We start from the raw sequence: 20,040 nt of genomic DNA on the forward strand, positions 1-20,040 counted from the left end.
GCCATCATTGTTGTTTGGCGGGTCCGGGCTGGGGATTCGAACCCGCCACCTTAGGTGTACGTGGCTGGCGCCCCAGCCAGTTGAGCCATAGGCGCCAAGCCGTATCTGTTAGTTCTTACGCTCATTCTCAATCCTTGCCATAGCCCTTTGGAGGAGGTCTTACTTTCTTTTTTTTTTTGAGACAGAGTCTTACTATGTTGCCCTCAATAGAGTGCTGTGTTGTCATAGCTCACAGCAATCTCAAACTCCTGGAATTAAGTGATTCTCTTGCCTCAGCCTCCTGAGTAGCTATGACTACAGGCACCCACCACAACACCCGGCTATTTTTTTGTTGCACTTGTCGTTGTTTTAGCAGGTCCGGGCCAGGCTTGAACCCGCCAGGCTCAGTGTATATGACTGGCACCGTAACCATGGGCGCTGTGCTATGGGCACCGAGCCAAGAAGTCTTCTCATTTTTCCTGTGTGGTGCTAATACCCACCTAGGAAGGGTAAACGGTCTCCAGAAGCGTGGAGGGGGATGGGGACCCAGGCAGTCCGTATCCCAGGCCTTCTGCCCAGAAGTATCATTGTTCTCTGCAGTGACTTGACATTGTTACATGAATTTCAGAGGCTTTTTTAGGTTCATGGTAGCAAAACAAGCAAATGTGTTAATGGCCCACATCAATTCCCAGCAATTTCTCAAAGATCAATATAAAAGCAATTTGGAAAATGGTTTTGCTTAAAGTAAGAGGATCCTCTGAGTATAAGAATTTTAGTCATCTATATTAAAAGGTTCTTTTTAAGATAATACAGTTACGTTGTCATTTTATGGAAACTAAATGGATTTTTCATTTCTGTTACAGCTAGGATAAAGGAGCTGCATTAACAGCTGAGTGTGCAGCATAGACACACTGGATTCATGACTCGTATCTGACACTAGCCAGCTTTGTGCTTGAAACACGTTGACCTCCTAGACTTTACCTAACACCTGTAAATCAGGGTCTGGTTTGTGCTTTTCTTCTCAGGAGTTAAGATGAGGACTAGAGGAGAGGGTGCCTGACAGGTGCCTTGCATAGTATTTGCACATGGGGCATGTCTTGTAAATTTTAGGTCTTAACTGGCATTTGGTTGGACACTGAGTTTATTTTGGTGAAGTTTTTGGTCACTCCTCTGGATTCCTTTTCTGCATGGAGTTGAGGGCTCTTTTTGAGGTTGGAGAAGTTGTGGCTATAGAGCACGGGGAAGCCCATGGCCTTGAGCTGGCCGCACCCTCCTCAGCTTTGCATCCCGGTGTGTGACTTACCTTCTCTGATCCTCCTCCTCCTCCAGGAAAGTTGTAGCATCTTGAGGAGGCATCATGAGGGTCAAGCTCATGATTCTATGTCCAGCACTGGGTTTTCTTGAAACTAGTCCTTTAAAGGAAAAATAAAAATCCTGTGATGTCATCTATTAAATAAAAATCATCTAAAAATATCAATTTAATAAACTTTAGAGCTTGCCTTGTTTATATTTGCCTAAGAAATATAACTAAATTTCTCTTTATTCCCTTTGTAGGTGCTGGAGATCAGAATTTATTTACCTCTATTTACCCAACGCTTTCCCAGCAGCTGCCAAGAGAACCGATGGAATGGAGAAGGTGTGGTGTGTTTGTTTGGGGCAGTATCCCCTTCATGCTATAGACATTTATGTGAGCTAGCCAAGCAGCACCGTTAAAAGCCTGTTATAAAGAAAAGGAATGGCATATAAGCTGTGGGTCTTATTCTTTACAGAACAAGATGATTCTTCTTCTTCTTCCTTTTTTTGGAAAATTTATTTATTTTGAGACAGGATCTTTCTCTGCTGCCCAGGGTAGAGAACAGTAGAGTTATAGACCACTATGACTTCAAACTCCTGTGCTCAAGTGCAAGGGTAATTTTCTTAATGAAATGATGCATGGTAGAAACAAGGACAGTCCTTTGTAGTTAAAGACTCACTTTTATAGGAATGTCTGTGACTCTTCATGGTTAGGCAGTTTGCAGATGAGATAGGAACTCACTTAGAGTCTGACTTAGAGCAGAGGATACGGGTTGAATGTACTTACGGGAGCCCCCTTTCTCCCTGAGCCCCTGTTCACTTTTGCTAAGGATGGAAGGTGTATATAGAAAGATGTTAGTTAAAAACTAGAGGTAAAGCCAGATCAGCAGTCCCAGTGGCTCTTTTGTATGTTTATAATTGGTCGTCTGGTGACTCGTTCAGAGGAAATCATTGGGAATCATCTTGGTAAACTTATTTTTGGTAAGGGCAGATATTATTTGTGGAAAATGTTTGGATTTTGTCTTGCCAATAAAAGTCATCTGACCTTAACCAGGGTGTGTGCACAGAGTACCCCATTGTTGTTTGTTTGTGTGTAGTTCTGATTCTGCGGCATCATTCCTTTCTGACAACCAGTTTGTGCCCTAGTGAATGAAGAGTTAACGTAGCTTTCCAGGGGTGACACACCCAGGCTCTCTACTGAAGGTCTAATTTCTGTGCCTGATTATAGTGTCTTACAGAGAGTGCATTTAACTACTAACTTAACTACTAGTGTCTTACAGAGAGTGCACAGAATGTAAGAGGAAAATTCATCAACTTATGAGGAGGTCTGATGCTGTGAAGGAGAGAAAATAAGTTTAGCAAATCAAGGAATTTCACACCTGAAGAAAAAGACTACTCAGTAAAGGATTTTAACTAAGTCTATACTATTTAAACATTCAGAAAGATAAAAGAAAAAAAAGTGTTCATGAAACAAGAGAGGGTTATGAGAAAAAACCTGAAATAAACTATGTAGATTTAATACATATATTTATCTCTTCCTCCTCCTGGAACCCCACTAAATGGATCAAATTAACACTAAACAAATAAATGGACTGGAAAAATGGACCAAATAAATACTCAACACCAACTTATAAAGGATGAAAAAGCATGAATACACAAGACAGAGGAAGGGAGAAGAGATGGCAGCGGCCAAGAGACCCGGATATGTGTTTGGGAGAAGGAAGACAGCTGGAGGGACTGGGGAAGGAAGCTGAGAAGTCAGTTCTTGTCGGTCTGCAGAGGTGGTGCCAGAGGGGAGTCAAGTCTGTAATAGGTGAAGAAGTGCAGGAACTTGGAAGGCCAGGGTGAGAATAGGGCTGGAGAGGGTTGGCAGAGGCAAAGACAAGGGCTGCTTAATCCTTGGGCCCCGCTTCAATCTGTATGAGGTGACTGTTCTTATCCCCCCTCTGCCGGAGCCTGGAGGGTCTTTCTGTGGACGGAGAAGACCCAGACCCTAGATAGGAGGTCCTGCAGCAGGCAGGGAGAAGTGTATTCTTAAGCCAGGGAACTGAGTTCTGGACTGGGCACAGCTCAGACCCAAGGACCCTGTAGCCAGTCATACTTTCTAGGCAAAAGAGTAGAGAATTTGCTGGGCATGGTGGCTCACCCCTGTAATCCCAGCACTGTGGGAGGCTGAGACGGGAGGATTGCTTGAGCTCAGGAGTTCAAGGCTCGTCTGAGTGAAAGTGAGACCCCCGACTCATGAAAAAAATTGAAAAATCCAGCCGGGCACAGCAGCAAGCTCTTGTAATCTCAGCTGCTTCAGAGGCTGAGCCAGCAGGATGCCCACAGCCCGAGTCTAAGGTTGCAGTGAACTACGATATAGCTCTCTGCTCAAGGGTAGAACTCTGTCTCTACAAAAAAAAAAAAAAAAGTAGAGAATTTATCTCAGGAAGTTGGATGCACCAGAAGAAAGAATGCATGTTCTCCTTTTCAGAAACAACAGGGATGTTTACTATCCATCTTAGGAAAGGGGTGTGTGAGGGAAAGTGTGTCCAACTGAACCCTCAGAATGTGCCTCTCCTGGAGTATGGGTCCTTCAGATAAGGATCTCAACATGAGATCACTCTGGGTCAGGGTAGACCTTAAATTCAGTAACACACATCCTTACACAGAAGAAAAGATACAGAGACACACAGGGGAGGTGGCCATGTAATGATAGAGGCAGAATTTGAGTGACGCAGCCACAAGCCAAAGAACGCCAAGGGTGGCCAGCAGCCCACTGGGGCTGGGAGAGGCAGCGCTCCCCACAGGGCTCCTGGAGGGAGCTAGCTCTGCTGACACTTAGATTTTAAGTCTGGCTGCAGGACGGACGTGTGAGAGGATAAACTCTATTGTAAGCCTCTCAGCTTGTGGCAGCACGTCGCAGCATCTCCAGGACATAATACAGAAGGGCGACACGTGCCGTGGTGGGAGGCTGTGGTACAAATGTGACCCTGAAGTTTGTGTTTGTGCCTTCTTGAACTGATGTCAGTATCATGGGGTGGGGTTCACTGTCTTGGGAGTGGCCTTGCTACAAAAGTGAGTTCTCCCCGGCTCTCACTCCTGCCCTTTGCCCTGTTACACTGCCGCAGGAGGCCCTCACCAGATGTTGCACATTGGTATGAGACTTCTCAGCCTCTAGATCAGTGGTTCTCAACCTGTGGGTCACGACCCCTTTTTAACAGTGAAAATACAAACACATTGCAGCGTTACGAGGTTGAGAACCATTGCTGTGGACTGTGAGCCTGGATAAACTGTTGTTTGTAAATATCCACTCTCTGGTACTCTGCTATTGCCACAGAAAACAGACTAAGACATGGGCATAGAGTGTGTGTGTGAGAGAGAGAAAAGCCTTTTAGTATTTGATGTTTTAAAGTATGTCTATATTTGATAAAAAGCAAACATTGACTAGATCTTGTAAATGAGAAAATATTAAGAGAGAAAGTACGAGATGCACTGTACACCTGTGTAGCTGAAGAGCAGACTAGTGAGTTGGAAGGTTGAGTTTAGAAACTCGACTTCAGTGCTGAGAGTGGGGTGAAGGCACGGAGGAAAACCTTAAGACGTGGCCCACCTGCTGGCTTTTCTGGAGGGGGTGAGAGTAGGGCTTCTCCAGATGTGAATCAGGGTATTGTAAGAGCCCGCTGAAAGCCAAGGAATCAGAAAAGGGAGAAAAACCAAATGTATAGTTTCTGACAATACCATTTAAAATGGAACATAAAAGACAACATTTTATAAGTCTTCCAAAAGTACTGAGGGAAAATAGCTTTGAACCTAGAATTCTTTATCATTTTCACATTGTTGTGCAAGGAGGAGACCCAGTCAGGTTCTCTTATGCCGAGGGTCTTGCCTGAGACCTGAGTGCTGATAGAGTTTGCTCCTCACAGGCCTTGGGGAGGCCAAAAGGGGGATAGAATGTTTGAGGCCTGCTTAATCACCTCTGGCTGCAAAAAGCCATTTGTATGCTTCTGGGTGCCATTCAAGTATTACTTTCACCCCTTGCCATGACCTGGAGATATTTGGGAAGCACTTCAGTAAATAAAAACATTGTCAGACATATGTGAGATCAGAAACCTTACCACCTTTCTGAAAGAACTAAAGGTTATCTTCCAACAAGAAGAAAAACCCAGAAATCACAGGATAGAAGAACCAACTGCTAGCAAATAAGTCATAAAAATATTTGGCTAAGTTAAGGTGTCAAGCCTTTAAAAAATTTGAAGTTTCAGATGTGTGGGAAGGAGATCAGAGAAAAGTGGGGTTAAGGGGCTGGTCTTGGTGGCTCACGCCTATAATCCCAGCACTTTGGAGGCCAAAGAGGGTGGATTACCTGAGCTCACTGGTTCAAGACCAGCCTGAGCCAGAGGGAGACCTTATCTCTAAAAATAGCCGAGTGTTGTGGCAGGCACCTGTAGTCCCAGCTACTTGGAAGGCTGAGGCAAGAGAATCGCTTGAGCCCAAGAGTTTGAGGTTGCTGTGAGCTCTGATGCCACAGCACTCTACCAACGGCGACAAAGTGAGACTCTGTCTCCAAAAAAAAAAAAAAAAAAGTGGGGATAGGCTTTAGTTTTTGAAAACAAAAACCTTAGGCTTATGCACATTAAGAATTAAAATGAAAGCAACAGTAGAACATAAATAGATGATTAAATTTTCAAACCAGCAGAGAAAAAGAAATGGAATAGAATGGAGAAAGAAAATTTGATTAAATCATTTCACAAAGGGCAGGAAAATCAGCCTGCAAACAGAAAACGTACAAGTTCTAGCGTGAGCGGAATTATGATTGTTTTTAATTTATTAAACGTAGAGCATTCTTAGATTGGATAAAAACGTGCAAACTTTAGGTGTTGATGCTTGAAAGAGACACAGCTTTATTCTCACTCGGGGTGAGGATAATAATGAAGGTGTGGTGACAAGGTCCATGTGGCAGGGTTGATTTAGAGGTGCAGTCGGGCAGTGGGCGTGTCCTCCGACAGCACTAGATGAGACGCATACCACTTGCCGGATTTCTCTAGGAGTTCTTTCTTATTGAGTGGAGGGAAAAAAAGGAGTTTCTGCCACTGTTTTATTTGCACTCTGCTCATAAAAATCTGTTCTCTTTCAGCGAATAATTTCTTTTCTTGGATAATCCAGGTATTAAAGCTTTATAACTTAAAATGGCACGTTGAAGATTTGGGATATTTATTAGTGATTTTTAGAAAACTCATTAGTCTCAGAAGTCTGTAGTGGCCCTGAGTAAAGTGAATGCTTAGAGGAATGTATTAGTCTGCTTTTATGAAATCTTTTTATGAAACACTTTACAGAGAGCTTTGAATGGTACATGTGAACTGTGTTAAAATGATCTGTGGAGTGTTTTTGTGCAGAATACTATAGTTATGATTCAGAGTTAATATTATATATACTTCTGAATTTTTCTCAGTGACTTTTAAATTGTTTATAGGTCTTATGGCCGGGCTCCAAAGATGATTCACCTAGAATCTAACTTTGTGCAGTTCAAAGAGGAGTTGCTGCCCAAAGAAGGAAACAAGGCTCTGCTCACGTTCCCCTTCCTTCATATCTACTGGACGGAGTGCTGTGTGAGTCCTCACCGGGCGGGAGGGAGAAAAGTGTGTTGGAATATGGTGAAAAACTTAGGGGTCCAGGTTTGGTTGAGACAACTGTAATTTTTCAAATTTCCTTTTTATGTCCCCTTTTCTCGGGTGTTCTCTTCATTCTCTCAGCCAGTGGGTGGCTATATTGTCGCATGTTTCTGCCTGGTCCAGTGTGTGACACTTAAGGTGACCTCTGGGCACAGTTGCATCTCCTGTGTTTGGGGTTTTGTGAGCTATTTCAGTGGCCGCCAGGCTGAGTCAGTTCTAACTGTGTTCAGTCTTCACTTTCAGTTTGGTTCGCATGACACCTGCATTCACCATCATGCCCCGTACTGGACTTGACATCGATGCTGTCCCTTCTGTGTGTCTGTGGACTGGGGGGCCCTACCCTCCTTCCTGCTATTGCAGCGCCCCTCCTCCCAAGGGAGTGGACCTAAGCGCCCTGGTGTCCCAGCCTTTGCTCGCATCTTCCTCTTGTGTGTTTGTGAACTCAGAACCTTCCCATTCTTGGCAGAGATCTTTTGTTGTGAAATAATAGAAAGTTCTGTAAGTCATTTCTTCCTATATGTTTTGACTCTATTAAAGTGGGCATTTAGTGGCATAAAAGCACATAAATCATTACACACTGACATTTTAGTCGAAATCTGAGAATGCAGGGTAGTTCTTTTGTGATTTTGATGAGACAGCCTCTGGAAGCCTGTGGCTGGTTTTCTGGGACTTGACCCCATGCAGCCTTTCTGGCTGATTTTGCTCTGTGGCTATTCTCAGGGAGTCACACAGGATGGCTTTACTCACTGAGTGTGATAAAATGTGAGATGTTTTCTGCCAGGGAGGCTTGCTGGAGACTCATTGCTCAGGGATTTTATTGAGGCTGGTCACAAAGGCCCCTCCATTAGGACACTGCAGCATTCCACCTTCCCAGAAGGAAGCCAGTAGTTAGCATAACCATATCGTGTGTATGGACAGCGTAGGCCTAGTGAGGTCCTCTTATTACCTTTTAAGCAGGACTGAGAAGGATAGCCATCCTAGGCCTGCTGTGTGAATTCTTCTCTCCATGACCCTTCATTGGTGATGTCAGATTTGATCACTTGGTCAAGGGATTGTCTGGTTTCTCCATGGCATGGTTACTTTTTCCCCCCATGCTTAATTAATAAGCCATCTTTGGGGAGCCACTCTAAGACCATGTCATATCCTCCACATCCAGCTTTCCTGCCTAGATTAGGCATCGTTAATGATTTGTTCCTGAACCAGTCTTTACTAAGGGTTGCTAATCCCACTCCACCCATGCTGTACTCTGAGGAAGAATCCTTGATCACAGGTGTCTAGCCTTTGTTCTGCTGCACATCGGAAGAACAAGACGGATCTCTGGGACACATTAAATTTAGATTTACACAAATCCTCACAGAAGGTGATTAGCATAAAAAGTATTTTTGTGGATATCTGACACCACAGATTACCACAAAAAGTCCTCACAAAATCAGCATGTGGCTGGTTCAACACCCTACAATTACCCTTTTTTGTTCTGATGCCCGACTTGTCCCAGACTTGGCCAGTGAGAGTCACTTCAGGCTGGGTCCCGTGTCCTTTTGCATGCTCTCTAATAACTCCTGGCAGAACAAGGTGTTTGAGGTTCTTGCAGCTTGGTACCCCTGTCCTGGAGTCAGCCATATCTTCATGGGGCTGTGGCAGTGGGTGCACTCAGCTGCCGCTCAGGCAGGAGGCGTGCTCACTCTGTGAGTGGTGCTACTTCTCCATCCTCTGAGTAGAGAGAGCTAAGACGTGTCTTAGAAATACTGGGGTGATGCTGCCACTTCCAGCTTTAGCACAACCCTACAGGGTTTCTTGCCTTAGCCACTTCCATGTTTGTTTCTACTTTTAACACTATTGACACATTAACTTACTTGCTCAGTCCTGCAATGTGTTTTCAGAATGGTTTCAGAATTTCCATATACACCACAACTAAAAATGGACCTACTAAGAAAAGCCCCAGTTTGCTTGCACTTGGAGCGTTTCTGGGACCCACTGCGTGTGTTCAGTGTGTCTCAGCTTTATCTTTGCAGCTTCTCCCTAGCTGCTCTCTTGGATGTGATGTTGGGTATTTTTATTGGGATCATACTGAGTTTATGATGTTAAGACACCCTGCACAAGAACAAAGCAAGTCTGCTGTTGTATTTTGTACTTTTTCTTCAGTACAGATTTTTTAAACTTCTTATTAAATTTATGTCCAATTATATTTTGTTGTTGCTGTTGTAAACGGGGCTTTCTTTCCCATTGTTTCTTCTGGTTGGTTTCTTTTTGAGTATATGAAGGCTGTTGGTTTATTTTCATGTCACTTGGCTGAATCCTTGTGTTGTTTGGTTTGGTGTCGTCATTGATTCTCGAGGCCTCCAGAGCCCAGGATTTTCCAGATGCCATATCACATCATTTGCAGATAGAGCAAGTTTTACTTCTGATGCCTCAAACTGTTTTCTCTGGTCTAAGACATTGTTGCATAGTAGGGGAGATAGTTCCCTTGTTCCTTCCTGGCCTTCCTGGGAATAGCTGGAGCGTTTCCCATCAGGGAGAATGCTGGCTGGGAGGTTGAGGTACATGGGTGTGATCGTGTAAAGGGAGTATCTATCCATTCCTGATTTCTCAAGCGTTCTTTCAGTCATTTCAGAAAATTATGGGGTAAAATGTTTTGGTTGCATGAATTGCTTTTGTACAGTTTGAGTAAAAGTTATAAGTGCTTCTCAAGCATTTTTATTAGGAATATGAATTGAATTTTGTCAAAAGCTTTTTCAGACTCATGGAGGTAATCATATCATTTCCCCCCTTAATATCTACTGATGTATTGAATTATATTAATGGGTTTCTTAATGTTGAACTATACTTGGATTCTTGGTATAAGTCCCACTTGGTCATAGTATTATTTTTTTAATGTTGTATTAGAGCCTGTTCACTTAAATTTTGTTATTTACAATTTTTTGTTGTCTGTATTCACAAGTGGTTGGTCTGTAACTTTTGTGCTGTCTTTATGAGGTTTAGGTATTGATGTTATACTTGATTTATTAAAAGAACTTGGATGTTTTTACTTTCTATTTCTGAAATAATTTATGTATCATTGGAGCTGTCTGGTCTCTGGGTTTAATGGAATTCTGTGAAACTCTCTGAACTAGCTACTTTCTTATGGGATAGTTCCTTTATAACTTTCTGAAAATTGGTCAGACATTTGTAAATTTTGATAACCTATTTTCCTTAGAAATTACATATTTTATTAAGTTTTAAAGTTGATTGTCATTAAGGTATATGAAGTGGTCTTTTTTGACATATGCTCTGTGTCAGTCTTATTTCCCCATCATTATTTCTTATTTTGTATATTTGTACTTTGTCTTTTTTGATTAAGTTAGCTACTTTGATTTCTTTTTCCCCCCAGAGAACCAGGAATTTTATTCATTAATCTAGTTTACTATTAGTCTGTTTTTGTTTCTTTTTCTTTTTTTTTTTTTTTTGAAATAGAGTCTCACTATGTCACCCTTGGTAGAGTGCTGTAGGCGTGACAGCTCACAGCAACCTCAAACACTTGGGCTTAAGCAATTCTCTTGCCTCAGCCTCCCAAGTAGCTGGGACTACAGGTGCTGCCCAAGGCCTGGCTATTTTTTAGAGACAGAGTTTCGCTCTGGCTTAGGCTGGTCTTGAACTTGTGAGCTCAGGCAGTCCACCTCCATTGGCTTCCCAAGTGCTGGGATTATAGGTATGAGCCACCATGCCTGGCCCTATTAGTCTGTTTTCTACCTCATTAATTTCTGCTTTCATTTTTATTATTTATTTCTTTTTGTTTTCTTATGGTTTACTTTGTTCTTTTTCTAGATTTTTTTTTTTTTTTTTGAGTTAACAGTGCACTGATTTTCCTTTTTTCGTTTTTATTGATACAAGTCTTTAAAGTTATGAGTTTTTCTCTGGTTACTGTTTTAAATATTTTCTAATGTTTCATCATTATTTTTCAGAAAATATCTATTTACTGTTTGTGTTTCCCTTTTCACCTAATTTTGTTTGAATTTTTTTTAGTTTTCTAAAAGAAATTTTTGAAAAATGTCATTAAAAATTCTATTTTGATTGTATTGCAATTAGAAAGTGTTTATAATATTTCTGCTTTATAAAACTTTATCTCTGTGACTAAATAAATGATCAGTTTTTGTGGATATTCCATACGTGTTTGAGAATGTAGTTTCTTTATTTTAAGATTGTAATGTTAAATATTTATTCATAAGATCTCTCTTACTCATCTGTCTTGTTGCTTAGATCAGTAATATTTTCATTTTTGGCCGTTTCACTTAACTTTAACTGGTGATTACCTGGTAAAGTCTACTATTATAGGTGTGATTTTATTTCTCTTGCCTCTTCTGTAGTTGCTGTTTTGTGTAAGTGGTTGTATTGATGTGTTATTTGGTGTGTAGATACTTAAAACTATTGTAATTTTTATGGAGCGAAGTGTGTCATTTAAAAAATGGTTTCTGGGTAATGTATCTTATTTAGGAAAGCCTTGTCTATCTGAAGATAACTGATTTTCTCCTCTATTTTAACAATTTTATAATTTGATTCTATATTTGTATGTGTTTAGTTTTAGGATATTTTTATATAGTTAGGAGCTGTGGAGGTTGAGGGTCTAAATGGGAAGCAAATTAGTCTACCACTATTTCATAATTGTCTGTATTTTTGCCAATTATTGGAAATAGCACCTTTATTTTATTTTATTATTATTTTTTTTGAGACAGAATCTCATTTGGTCACCCTTGATTGAGTGCTTTGGTGTCATAGCTCACAGCAACCTCAAACTCTTGGGCTCAAGCGATCCACTTGCCTCAGCCTCTTGAGTAGCTGGGACTACAGGAGCTTGCCACAATGCCTGACTTTTTTTTAGAGGCAAGATCTCACTGTTGCTCAGGCTGGTCTCGAACTTCTGCACTCAAGTAATCCTCCAGCCTTGGCCTCCCAGTTTGCTGGGATTACAGGTGTGGGCCACCATGCTGGCCTAACATCTTTAGTTTAAACTAATATCCTTTATACACAATATTCTGGACATTGATGTATTGATCATTGTTTATTTTGTGCCAGAATAAGACTTGCAATTGTTACATTTTTATGACGTATTGATAATTGCTCTTTTGAAAGAAACATCTTGGCTGGCATGAGAATGTTATAGGCTTTTCCTGTCCTCCCCTTGCCTCATCCCTGGGCCGGCCATTTCTCCAAGAGCACTGGCTTCTGCCAGTGGTGTATGTAGAAACCAGGATGTAGATCTGAGGGTGCTCTTTGGTGAGCTCGCAGTGGGCCAGCTGGACGATGGGCCTGCAGACAGACGTGTGTGTCCAGTGCAGCACCACAAGGTTGGGTCTAGTTTCCTCCCTTTGCATTTTTATAACCCCCTTTTCTGACAGGAAGGATCCAGGTGCTCATTCTCCGTCTGTCTGCTGACTGGGGCAGTTCCCTTCCTGCAGCTGCTCTCCTGTCACTCTACTTCTGAGAGGAGGGGGCCTTGCCTCTGCACTTGGCTGACTCTGTGCCAGTTACTCCCTCCTGGCACAAACTTCCTCGTTGCCTCACTTCCTGAGGGAGGCACCCACAACCATGCCCTCTCTGCCCTGCTTGGCCTCTGACACCTGTGCCAGCCCTGAGTTCATGCATCCTGTCACTTGAGGTCTCATGTCTTATGCTGCACCTTGCTCTGCCACCACCTCGCCATACCCTCCTCACCTTGCCGAGCGAGCTCTTACCCAGGAGGCCTGTCTCCCCCAGGGACATCCTCCTTGTCCCATTTTGGCCTTGATGTCCTACCTTTGGCTGCTGCCCCCTTTGTGGGCACCTTATCCTTTGGGTTGCCTGTCTGGTCCTGCCTGTATCACTCCTCCCTGCTCACGGGGATGGGAGTGTTAGCTTTGTTTGTAGTAGAGACTGTTGGCGTTAGCTTCGCTGGTATGGCCTGGTCCCCTTATGAGCTGTGGTATCATCTTCATGATGTCGTGTTGGCTTATGGCGGTGAGCGATGGCTGCATCACGTCAGCGGACAGCTCAGAGTCGAATCCTTAGAGCTGTAAGGAATGTCTGTGTTCCTACTGCCCTGCTTTCTGGTTTGGGAAGTCTCTTCTGGAGAATCCCTGCAAATTGACTTAGCGGAGCTGTGAGGGTATCCCCTTGGGGTGTGGTAGGCCCTTCCTAATGTGGAGAGCCTGTGGCCAGGACTCTTCTCCTGGGGTGGGGACAGGCAGGAGTCTGGGTAGATGGCGCCTGGTGGCCTTGGAATGGCCAGGGAGGCGTTCACAAGCTCCCTGGGTGGCTCACCCTGTGACTGCTGGGCATTCTGGTTGCAGGCAGGCACTCTGGGCTGCTCTTTGTCCTAAAGCTGCTGGAGTTGGAGGCTCTGGGCCCCACTGGCCTTTGGTTTCCGCTTCTAGGCATGATGCATTTGGGACTCTGGGAGGGACAGCAGCACACTGGCATTGTAAAGCCTATGCTTTGTCCTAAAAACTGCCCTTTTGTGCAAAATACGCACCATGTATTAACTTATCGTTGGATATTTGCAGAAAATTGGTTTTTGCAGGATGGTTCTTCTCTCACTTTTTAAGTAAAAGTTCTTATTCATACTATATTTGTAACTTAAATCAGGATATAGCAGTTTTTTAAATCAATAGAAAAATGAAAATTACTGCTTTTAGAACTTTGTGTTTAGTTATTTGACCCAAAATGCAGAATTTAAGATTTAGCTCACGTGTGGCTCTCTCAGGTTAGTGTATGTCTCTTAGCAGTGTCATTCAGAAGGGACAGAAAACCCCAGGCAGGATGGGTGGAAGTATTAAAAGAGAGAAAAACATAGTTAACAATAACTCCTAATTATTGTTTCCAAAATTTTCTCAGTGCCTAATTAAGTGACTTGGTTTTAGATTTTCTGGATTTAAATGGAATTAGAATCTGAGTGGATTTATGGAGTAATAAGAATGATTTACAAATAAGGTTACAAATAACAAGGAAGATGTCTGTTTCCTGGGTTCTTGCTGGAAGATAAATTAGCTGCACTGCTCTGCTTCCCTGGAGGAGGGATCCTTTGTGGGATTCTAAATGAGGAATGGGGTGGATTTTGAGGACTAGGGTGCTTCCTGTTGAGCCCTGTGATTAGACTATCGTTGGGAAGCCTTCGTCCTGGGTGTCTCAGCTGAAGCCACCTTGCCTCTTGCGTGGCCTTTGTGGGTTTGTGATTGGAACAGTTCCAGGGACTTGAGAGAGCAGAGGGTCTGCGGTGGGAGGCTGGGCTGGGTTCCCACCCAGGCTGTAGCACCACAGGGCCTGGCCCCTGATGGGATGGTGGTCGTGTTGTGCTTGTTTACCACAGACTTGGGTTTACAGCTCCAACCTGCCTAATGGGCTGCCCTGCTGTGGGCAGCCGGCTTAGCTCTCTGACTCCCCACCTCAGCCTCAGAGACCTTGCTGCTCACTTCCCTCTGTGTTGCCAGTGCCTGGGACTGTGTGTGTGTTCTCACATCTGCACAGTGCGCTGCAGGCTTAATCGGCCACTGGGCTTTTCACGCACCTTGTGCCTTAACGAAAGCATTGTGGCCGTTGGGCTCTGTTATTAGACACATTGGCCACATAAACCTAAGGGCACTGATTAACTTGCTTACCATGACTGATTTATTTTTAGGATACTGAAGTGTATAAAGCTACCGTAAAAGATGACCTCACCAAGTGGCAGAATGTTCTGAAAGCCCATAGCTCTGTGGACTGGTTAATAGTGGTAGTTGAAAATGATGCCAAGAAGAAAAACAAAACCAACATCCTTCCTCGAACTTCTATTGTGGACAAAATAAGAAATGACTTTTGTAATAAACAGAGTGACAGGTAAGTGCGTCTTTGTGCCTCATTTGGTTGCTACCTGGGTGGTGCAGATCGCTGGCTTCCGGGTGGTAGTGCGCACTCACCCAGCCATCTCCAGTGAGGGAGTGTGGGGAGCTGAGTGGAGTTCCCATCCTGGCAGGAACTCAGGATGATGCAAGTGGGAACCCCCCAGTGTCCTGCCTGGGAGGGTGGCTCTAGGCCCCGTAGCTCTGGGGACCCTACATGGCAGATCCTTTCTGAAGACTAGTACTGAGATGCCTTGTAGTACTTGCATAGAATAGGGTGCTTTAAACTTTTTAAACTGTGAGACCCTGTGTTTTCTTTTTTTTTCCTGTCATGCCTATTAAGAGTTCCTAAGAACAGAAGTTATAAAGTGCTGACTTAATTCCTTCAGAAACTTTAAAGGGAGCCCAGGAGTTTGGTAGTTAGTTTCTTCAGTTAACTGCATGGGTTTCTGTCCCCTGTCCTTGCTGTCTCTGAGTGTAACTCACCTCCTTTTGCTTCTGCATTGCTGCTCCTGGCTGAGCCAGCTGGCACGTTAGCTCCTATGTGACTGATGGTCCCTGTCTAATAGCTTAGCACTCGAACACACCCAGGTCCTGGGGAGACAGTGGGAGCCACCACGATCACAGTGGCAAGTGGCAGATGAGAAGGTTCTAAAGTGCTGTGAGAGCCTGCTGTTGGGTGGCCAGAATGCAGTGGTGGGCTAAGAAGTGGTGTGTAGGTGCAGTGAGGGCTGGGGTGGACCAGTTCTGGGCATGCGAGGTGGACCAGTTCTGGGCATGCAGCCTGGAGCAGCCACAGAGGGCTACCAGTAGAAACCTTTTTTATTTTGGAGACAAAGTGTTATGCTGTCGCCCTGGGTAGAGTGCCATGGCGTCATAGCTCACTGCAACCTTCACCTCTTGGGCTTAAGCAATTCTCTTGCCTCAGCCTCCCAAGCAGCTGGGACTACAGGCGCCAGCCACAACACCCAGCTTTTTTTTGGTTGTAGTTGTCATTGTTGTTTGGTAGGACTGACTGGATTCGAACCCACCAGCTCTGGTGTATGCGGCTGACGCCTTAGCCACTTGAGCTACAGGTGCCGAGGCCAAGAAGCCTTTTTCATGTTCTACACAGTTGTTTAAATTTGCTTTATTTATATTTGAATTAAATAATTAGATTGTTGAGCTGATGGCAAATCTTAGAGAAATTTATGCAGTCTGGACCTATGGAAACTTGTTCTTAAATTATTCATAAATTAACTAGCCAAAGGAATTAGCTTAACAGTTTAAGCTACACGGTGGGTGCCCTTTCCCTGACTATTGTTCAAATACTGACATTTTTTGGTTCTGAAAAGAGTATACTGTGGTGCAGCCTGGAAGGAGGAGAGCTCCGCAGTCCAGTCCAGGGGAAAGGCTGACGCTGGGAGAGCATGGGGCAGGGCTGAAGGCAGAACCAGGTGGCCACTGCCCTGTTTGTTAATACAGCGAAAGAAATTGTATTTGTTTGGGGTTGTGTTAATTAAACAAGTTGGTACTAATGAGGTATATGAATGTCAGTTTGTGAAATGTTCAAATTATCTAATGATTTTTGCAAAGTACCTATTGATTTTACTTTAAAGTCTGTCTTATAATCTTTAATTTCCAAAAATATGTTTCTGCTGAGCCTTTTAAAAATTAACATGGCTTTTAATGACTGTTCTTTATACATACAATTTAATTTAATAAACTTTTTAACATTTCATCTTCAGTAGGTTTAAATATGTTTTCTACTATTTTGATTTTCATTAATTTGTAAAGCCACTTTTTAACAAATCTATTTTTTTTAATGTAAAAATCTTGGTCAGATATTCATATATTTGAATTTAGTACCATTTGTACTGACAGTTGTTTTATTATGTAGTATAATTTCTGGCCTTTGAAAATATTGTAATACTTTACCCTGAAAAGGCCTATTATTTTTTAACTGTATACCTGTGTTTAATTTTAATTTTACATATGCATGTTCATTGTAGAATTATTAGAAAAAAGAAGGAACAAAAAGAAAATGAATATTAACTCTTAGTATTTTTTTTTTTAATTTTTATTTTTGTAGAGACAGAGTCTTTACTTATCGTGCTAGGTAGAGTGCCATGGCGTCACACAGCTCATAGCAACCTCTAACTCCTGGGCCTGGGTGATTCTCTTGCCTCAGCCTCCTGAGTAGCTGGGACTACAGGGGCCCACAATGCCCAGCTATATTTTTGTTGCAGTTTAGCCAGGGTCAGGCTTGAACTTGCCACCCTTGATATATGGGTCTGGTGCCCTACCCACTGAGCCACAGGCACTGCCCAACTCTTAGTATTTTGGTATTGTCTTTCTAGACTTTCTTCTCATTATGCATACATACAACACTTGTGTATTTTAAAATGGTGATATACTGTGTATACTGTCTTATATTTGCTTTTTCACTTAATATATTATAAAACTTTTTCATAAATAATAAACGTATCTCTTTACTCTCATAATTAACAAGTGTATGATATTCCACAGTACTAACGTACCATAAATTATTTATACAGTTCTCTGCTGGGCTTACAGGTTATTGCTTACTTATCATTATAAACAACAATATCATGAACATCTTTCTAGCTTAAATGTTGTAAACATCTTTAATTATTTCAAGATAAATTCCTTAAAGGAAAATTGCTTGGTAAAAGGTTTTATTTATTTTTCATGCTTTTGGTAAATGAGGCCAAGGGAGAGGGTGGACTTGTTAATAGTTGTGCCAGCAGCAGCCCAGTGATGCTCTGAAATTCCAGGCTGGAGCTCCTTGTCCCACTTGGGGCCCAGCTGCTCAGGGTAGCTGTGATGTCAGCCACTCTCCAGGTTGGACTGTCCTGGCAGCTTATACAGTGATAATATACTGCACTCCTTGGGGAACTGAGACATGAACTGGCTCTGATCCCTTTTAGTGGGGAGGATTGATGGGAATTAAAGCAGCTACCAGCTTTTAAGTTTTCTTCTTATAGGACGTATAGAGTATATTCTGCTTCACCTTTTTTGTCCACTGATTTGTACTTCTGTGGATTTAGTCATCCCACATAGGACATGCTGGGACACAGAGAAGGTGAAACTTAGAGTCAGTTTATTTTGCTACTTGTTGGGAATCCAGGTAAAATATTTACTAAGAACAAATGCTGAAGCTCATAGCATAAGTATTTTAATGTTATTCTGAGTTCAGATTTATTCATCCTCTTCCTTAAGTACAGTTACTAAGGCTAAAGATAGTTACGATTTCCAGCCTATTCATGAACACATTACCTTTTCCAACTTCATTGGAAAATTTCTTGTAATTTTGTGTCTTTGATTTTTTTGCAGCATGGGTATAGTCTCTTTGTAGCTAACTTGTATCAAAGCTCTATGTTAAGTAGTAGCATGCCAAGCCTTTATGTAATCCAGGAGTCCTCAGACTTTTTAAACGGAGCAGTTCACTGTCCTTCAGACCATTGGAGGGCTGGACTACGGGCCTCAGGATGAGTTGGCTGCTAAGCAGGACAGGCAGCAGCAGCAGAAACACCTGGCGGGCCAGATAAATGTCCTAGGCGGGCTGCATGTGGCCCGCAGGCTGTAGTTTGAGGACACCTAATCTTAATCCTTTATTAACCCTGCCCTTGAAGCACTCAGAGGCTGGTCGGAGAGACAGACTTACAGAGAGGGAAAGTGTGATCACTAGCTGGAGATGGTGATGGGTAGGTCCTTGAGAATGTGATGTCTGGGTGAGTAGGAATGTGCTTGGTGAAGTGGGGAGAGCAGATGAAATTAGTGGACTTGAACTGGGAATAGGAGGAATTGAAACTAGACGGCAGAATAGGTCCATGTTGTCATGTCCTCATGTGCTACACCAGAAGTCTGAACTTCCGTTGTTGATCACGTGGACTCGAAGCGGGCAGGGCCAATGAGGGACCTGAGTGGGGACAATCATCTCTTTTTAAGAGGACCTGGAGGTGGGTCTGTGGCTCATACTGCTCCTATATCCCTCCTTCTACGCACACCAGCTGCACTGACTTCTGGAGCTTGTGCAGGACTCTTGCCCACCCCTCATGGCAACAGACCAGTTTGTGCTGAAGCCACTTCCTGCCCAGCTAGTGCCTCACCAGCTGCCTCATGTTATCTTTCACTATATAAATTTTGAGGGGAGGGGCAGGGTCTCACTCTGTAATGTGGGCTAGAGTATAGTAGCATCATCATAGCTCACTGTAGCCTCCAACTTCTGGGCTCAAGGGATCCTCCTACCTGAGCCTCCCGAATAGCTGAGCCTACAAGATGCCCAGCTAATTTTTCTATTTTTTGTAAAGATGAGGTTTTGCTCTGATGCTCAGGCTGGTCTTGAACTTCTGGCCTTAAGTGATCCTTCCACCTTGGCCTCCCAAAGTGTTGGGATTACAGGCATGCACCACTGTGCCCAGGTGTTTTTCACTGCCATTTAAAGACAGAAGGAAGGAGAGAGGGAGGTGGAAGGAACTGCTGACGCTCAGGCGAAGGGTGGCAGTGAGCATTGGCACTGTGCGTGGAGGGTCTTTCCAGATAGTCCATTCATGTCTTTGCAGGTGTGTCGTGCTCTCTGACCCCTTGAAGGACTCTTCTCGAACTCAGGAATCCTGGAATGCCTTCCTGACCAAACTCAGGACATTGCTTCTTATGTCTTTTACCAAAAACCTAGGCAAGTTTGAGGATGACATGAGAACCTTGAGGGAGAAGAGGACTGAGCCAGGCTGGAGCTTTTGTGAATATTTCATGGTTCAGGTATTTCACTAATTCCTTTCCTCCCTCTTTCCCTTCCTCCCTCCCTCTTTTTTTCTTTTTGATTAAGGCACCTGTCATGGTGATTCTAATTGGGATGGTTTTAAAAGCAAGAGACTGAAGTAGTAGCCAGAGCAGACATGGAGCCTCTAGAGGTGCAGAAAGGGTCCCTGGGGCCGCCCAGCCAGCCTCCTGGGCCCCAAGCTCGGCATCCAGCCAGGTCTGGAGGCTTGTCCTCAGAGGAGTCTTGGCTTTGTTCACATCTCAGGTGTTTTCTGGGGTGTCTCCTGGGAATGAATTATGCAGAGGCACCCCAATTACAGGGGTAAAGCTATCTGTTCACAGTGAGGTGCTGTGGTTGAATGATAACTTACTGAGTACCTTTTTTTGGTTTTATAACCTTGAGTTTCAGTTATTAAGCTGGTTTTTTTTTTACCGTAGTTTACAGAAATGTCTAGGTTTTTAAAATTGGTTTATAATTAGTTTTTTTTCCTTTTTAAAAGAAAAGTATCTTTTTTTCTTTTTTTTTTTTT

General features: G+C 43.2%; 1 protein-coding gene across 1 annotated transcript in view; it reads left to right on the top strand.

Moving 5' to 3' along the window:
• The first annotated feature begins 1,533 nt into the window (after window positions 1–1,533).
• TRAPPC10 (trafficking protein particle complex 10) overlaps window positions 1,534–20,040 on the top strand; it is a 72,783-nt gene continuing 54,276 nt past the window's right edge. Inside the window, exons 1-4 of the mRNA XM_023518104.1 lie at window positions 1,534–1,615; window positions 6,728–6,863; window positions 14,551–14,747; window positions 19,315–19,510. Of these exons, the coding sequence (XP_023373872.1) occupies window positions 1,602–1,615; window positions 6,728–6,863; window positions 14,551–14,747; window positions 19,315–19,510 (543 nt within the window). The 5' untranslated portion in view covers window positions 1,534–1,601. The remainder of the gene's footprint in view (window positions 1,616–6,727; window positions 6,864–14,550; window positions 14,748–19,314; window positions 19,511–20,040) is intronic.

This window comes from Otolemur garnettii, unplaced genomic scaffold, assembly GCF_000181295.1.
Source record: "Otolemur garnettii isolate 467f Iridium unplaced genomic scaffold, OtoGar3 scaffold00128, whole genome shotgun sequence".
NCBI lineage: Eukaryota > Metazoa > Chordata > Mammalia > Primates > Galagidae > Otolemur > Otolemur garnettii.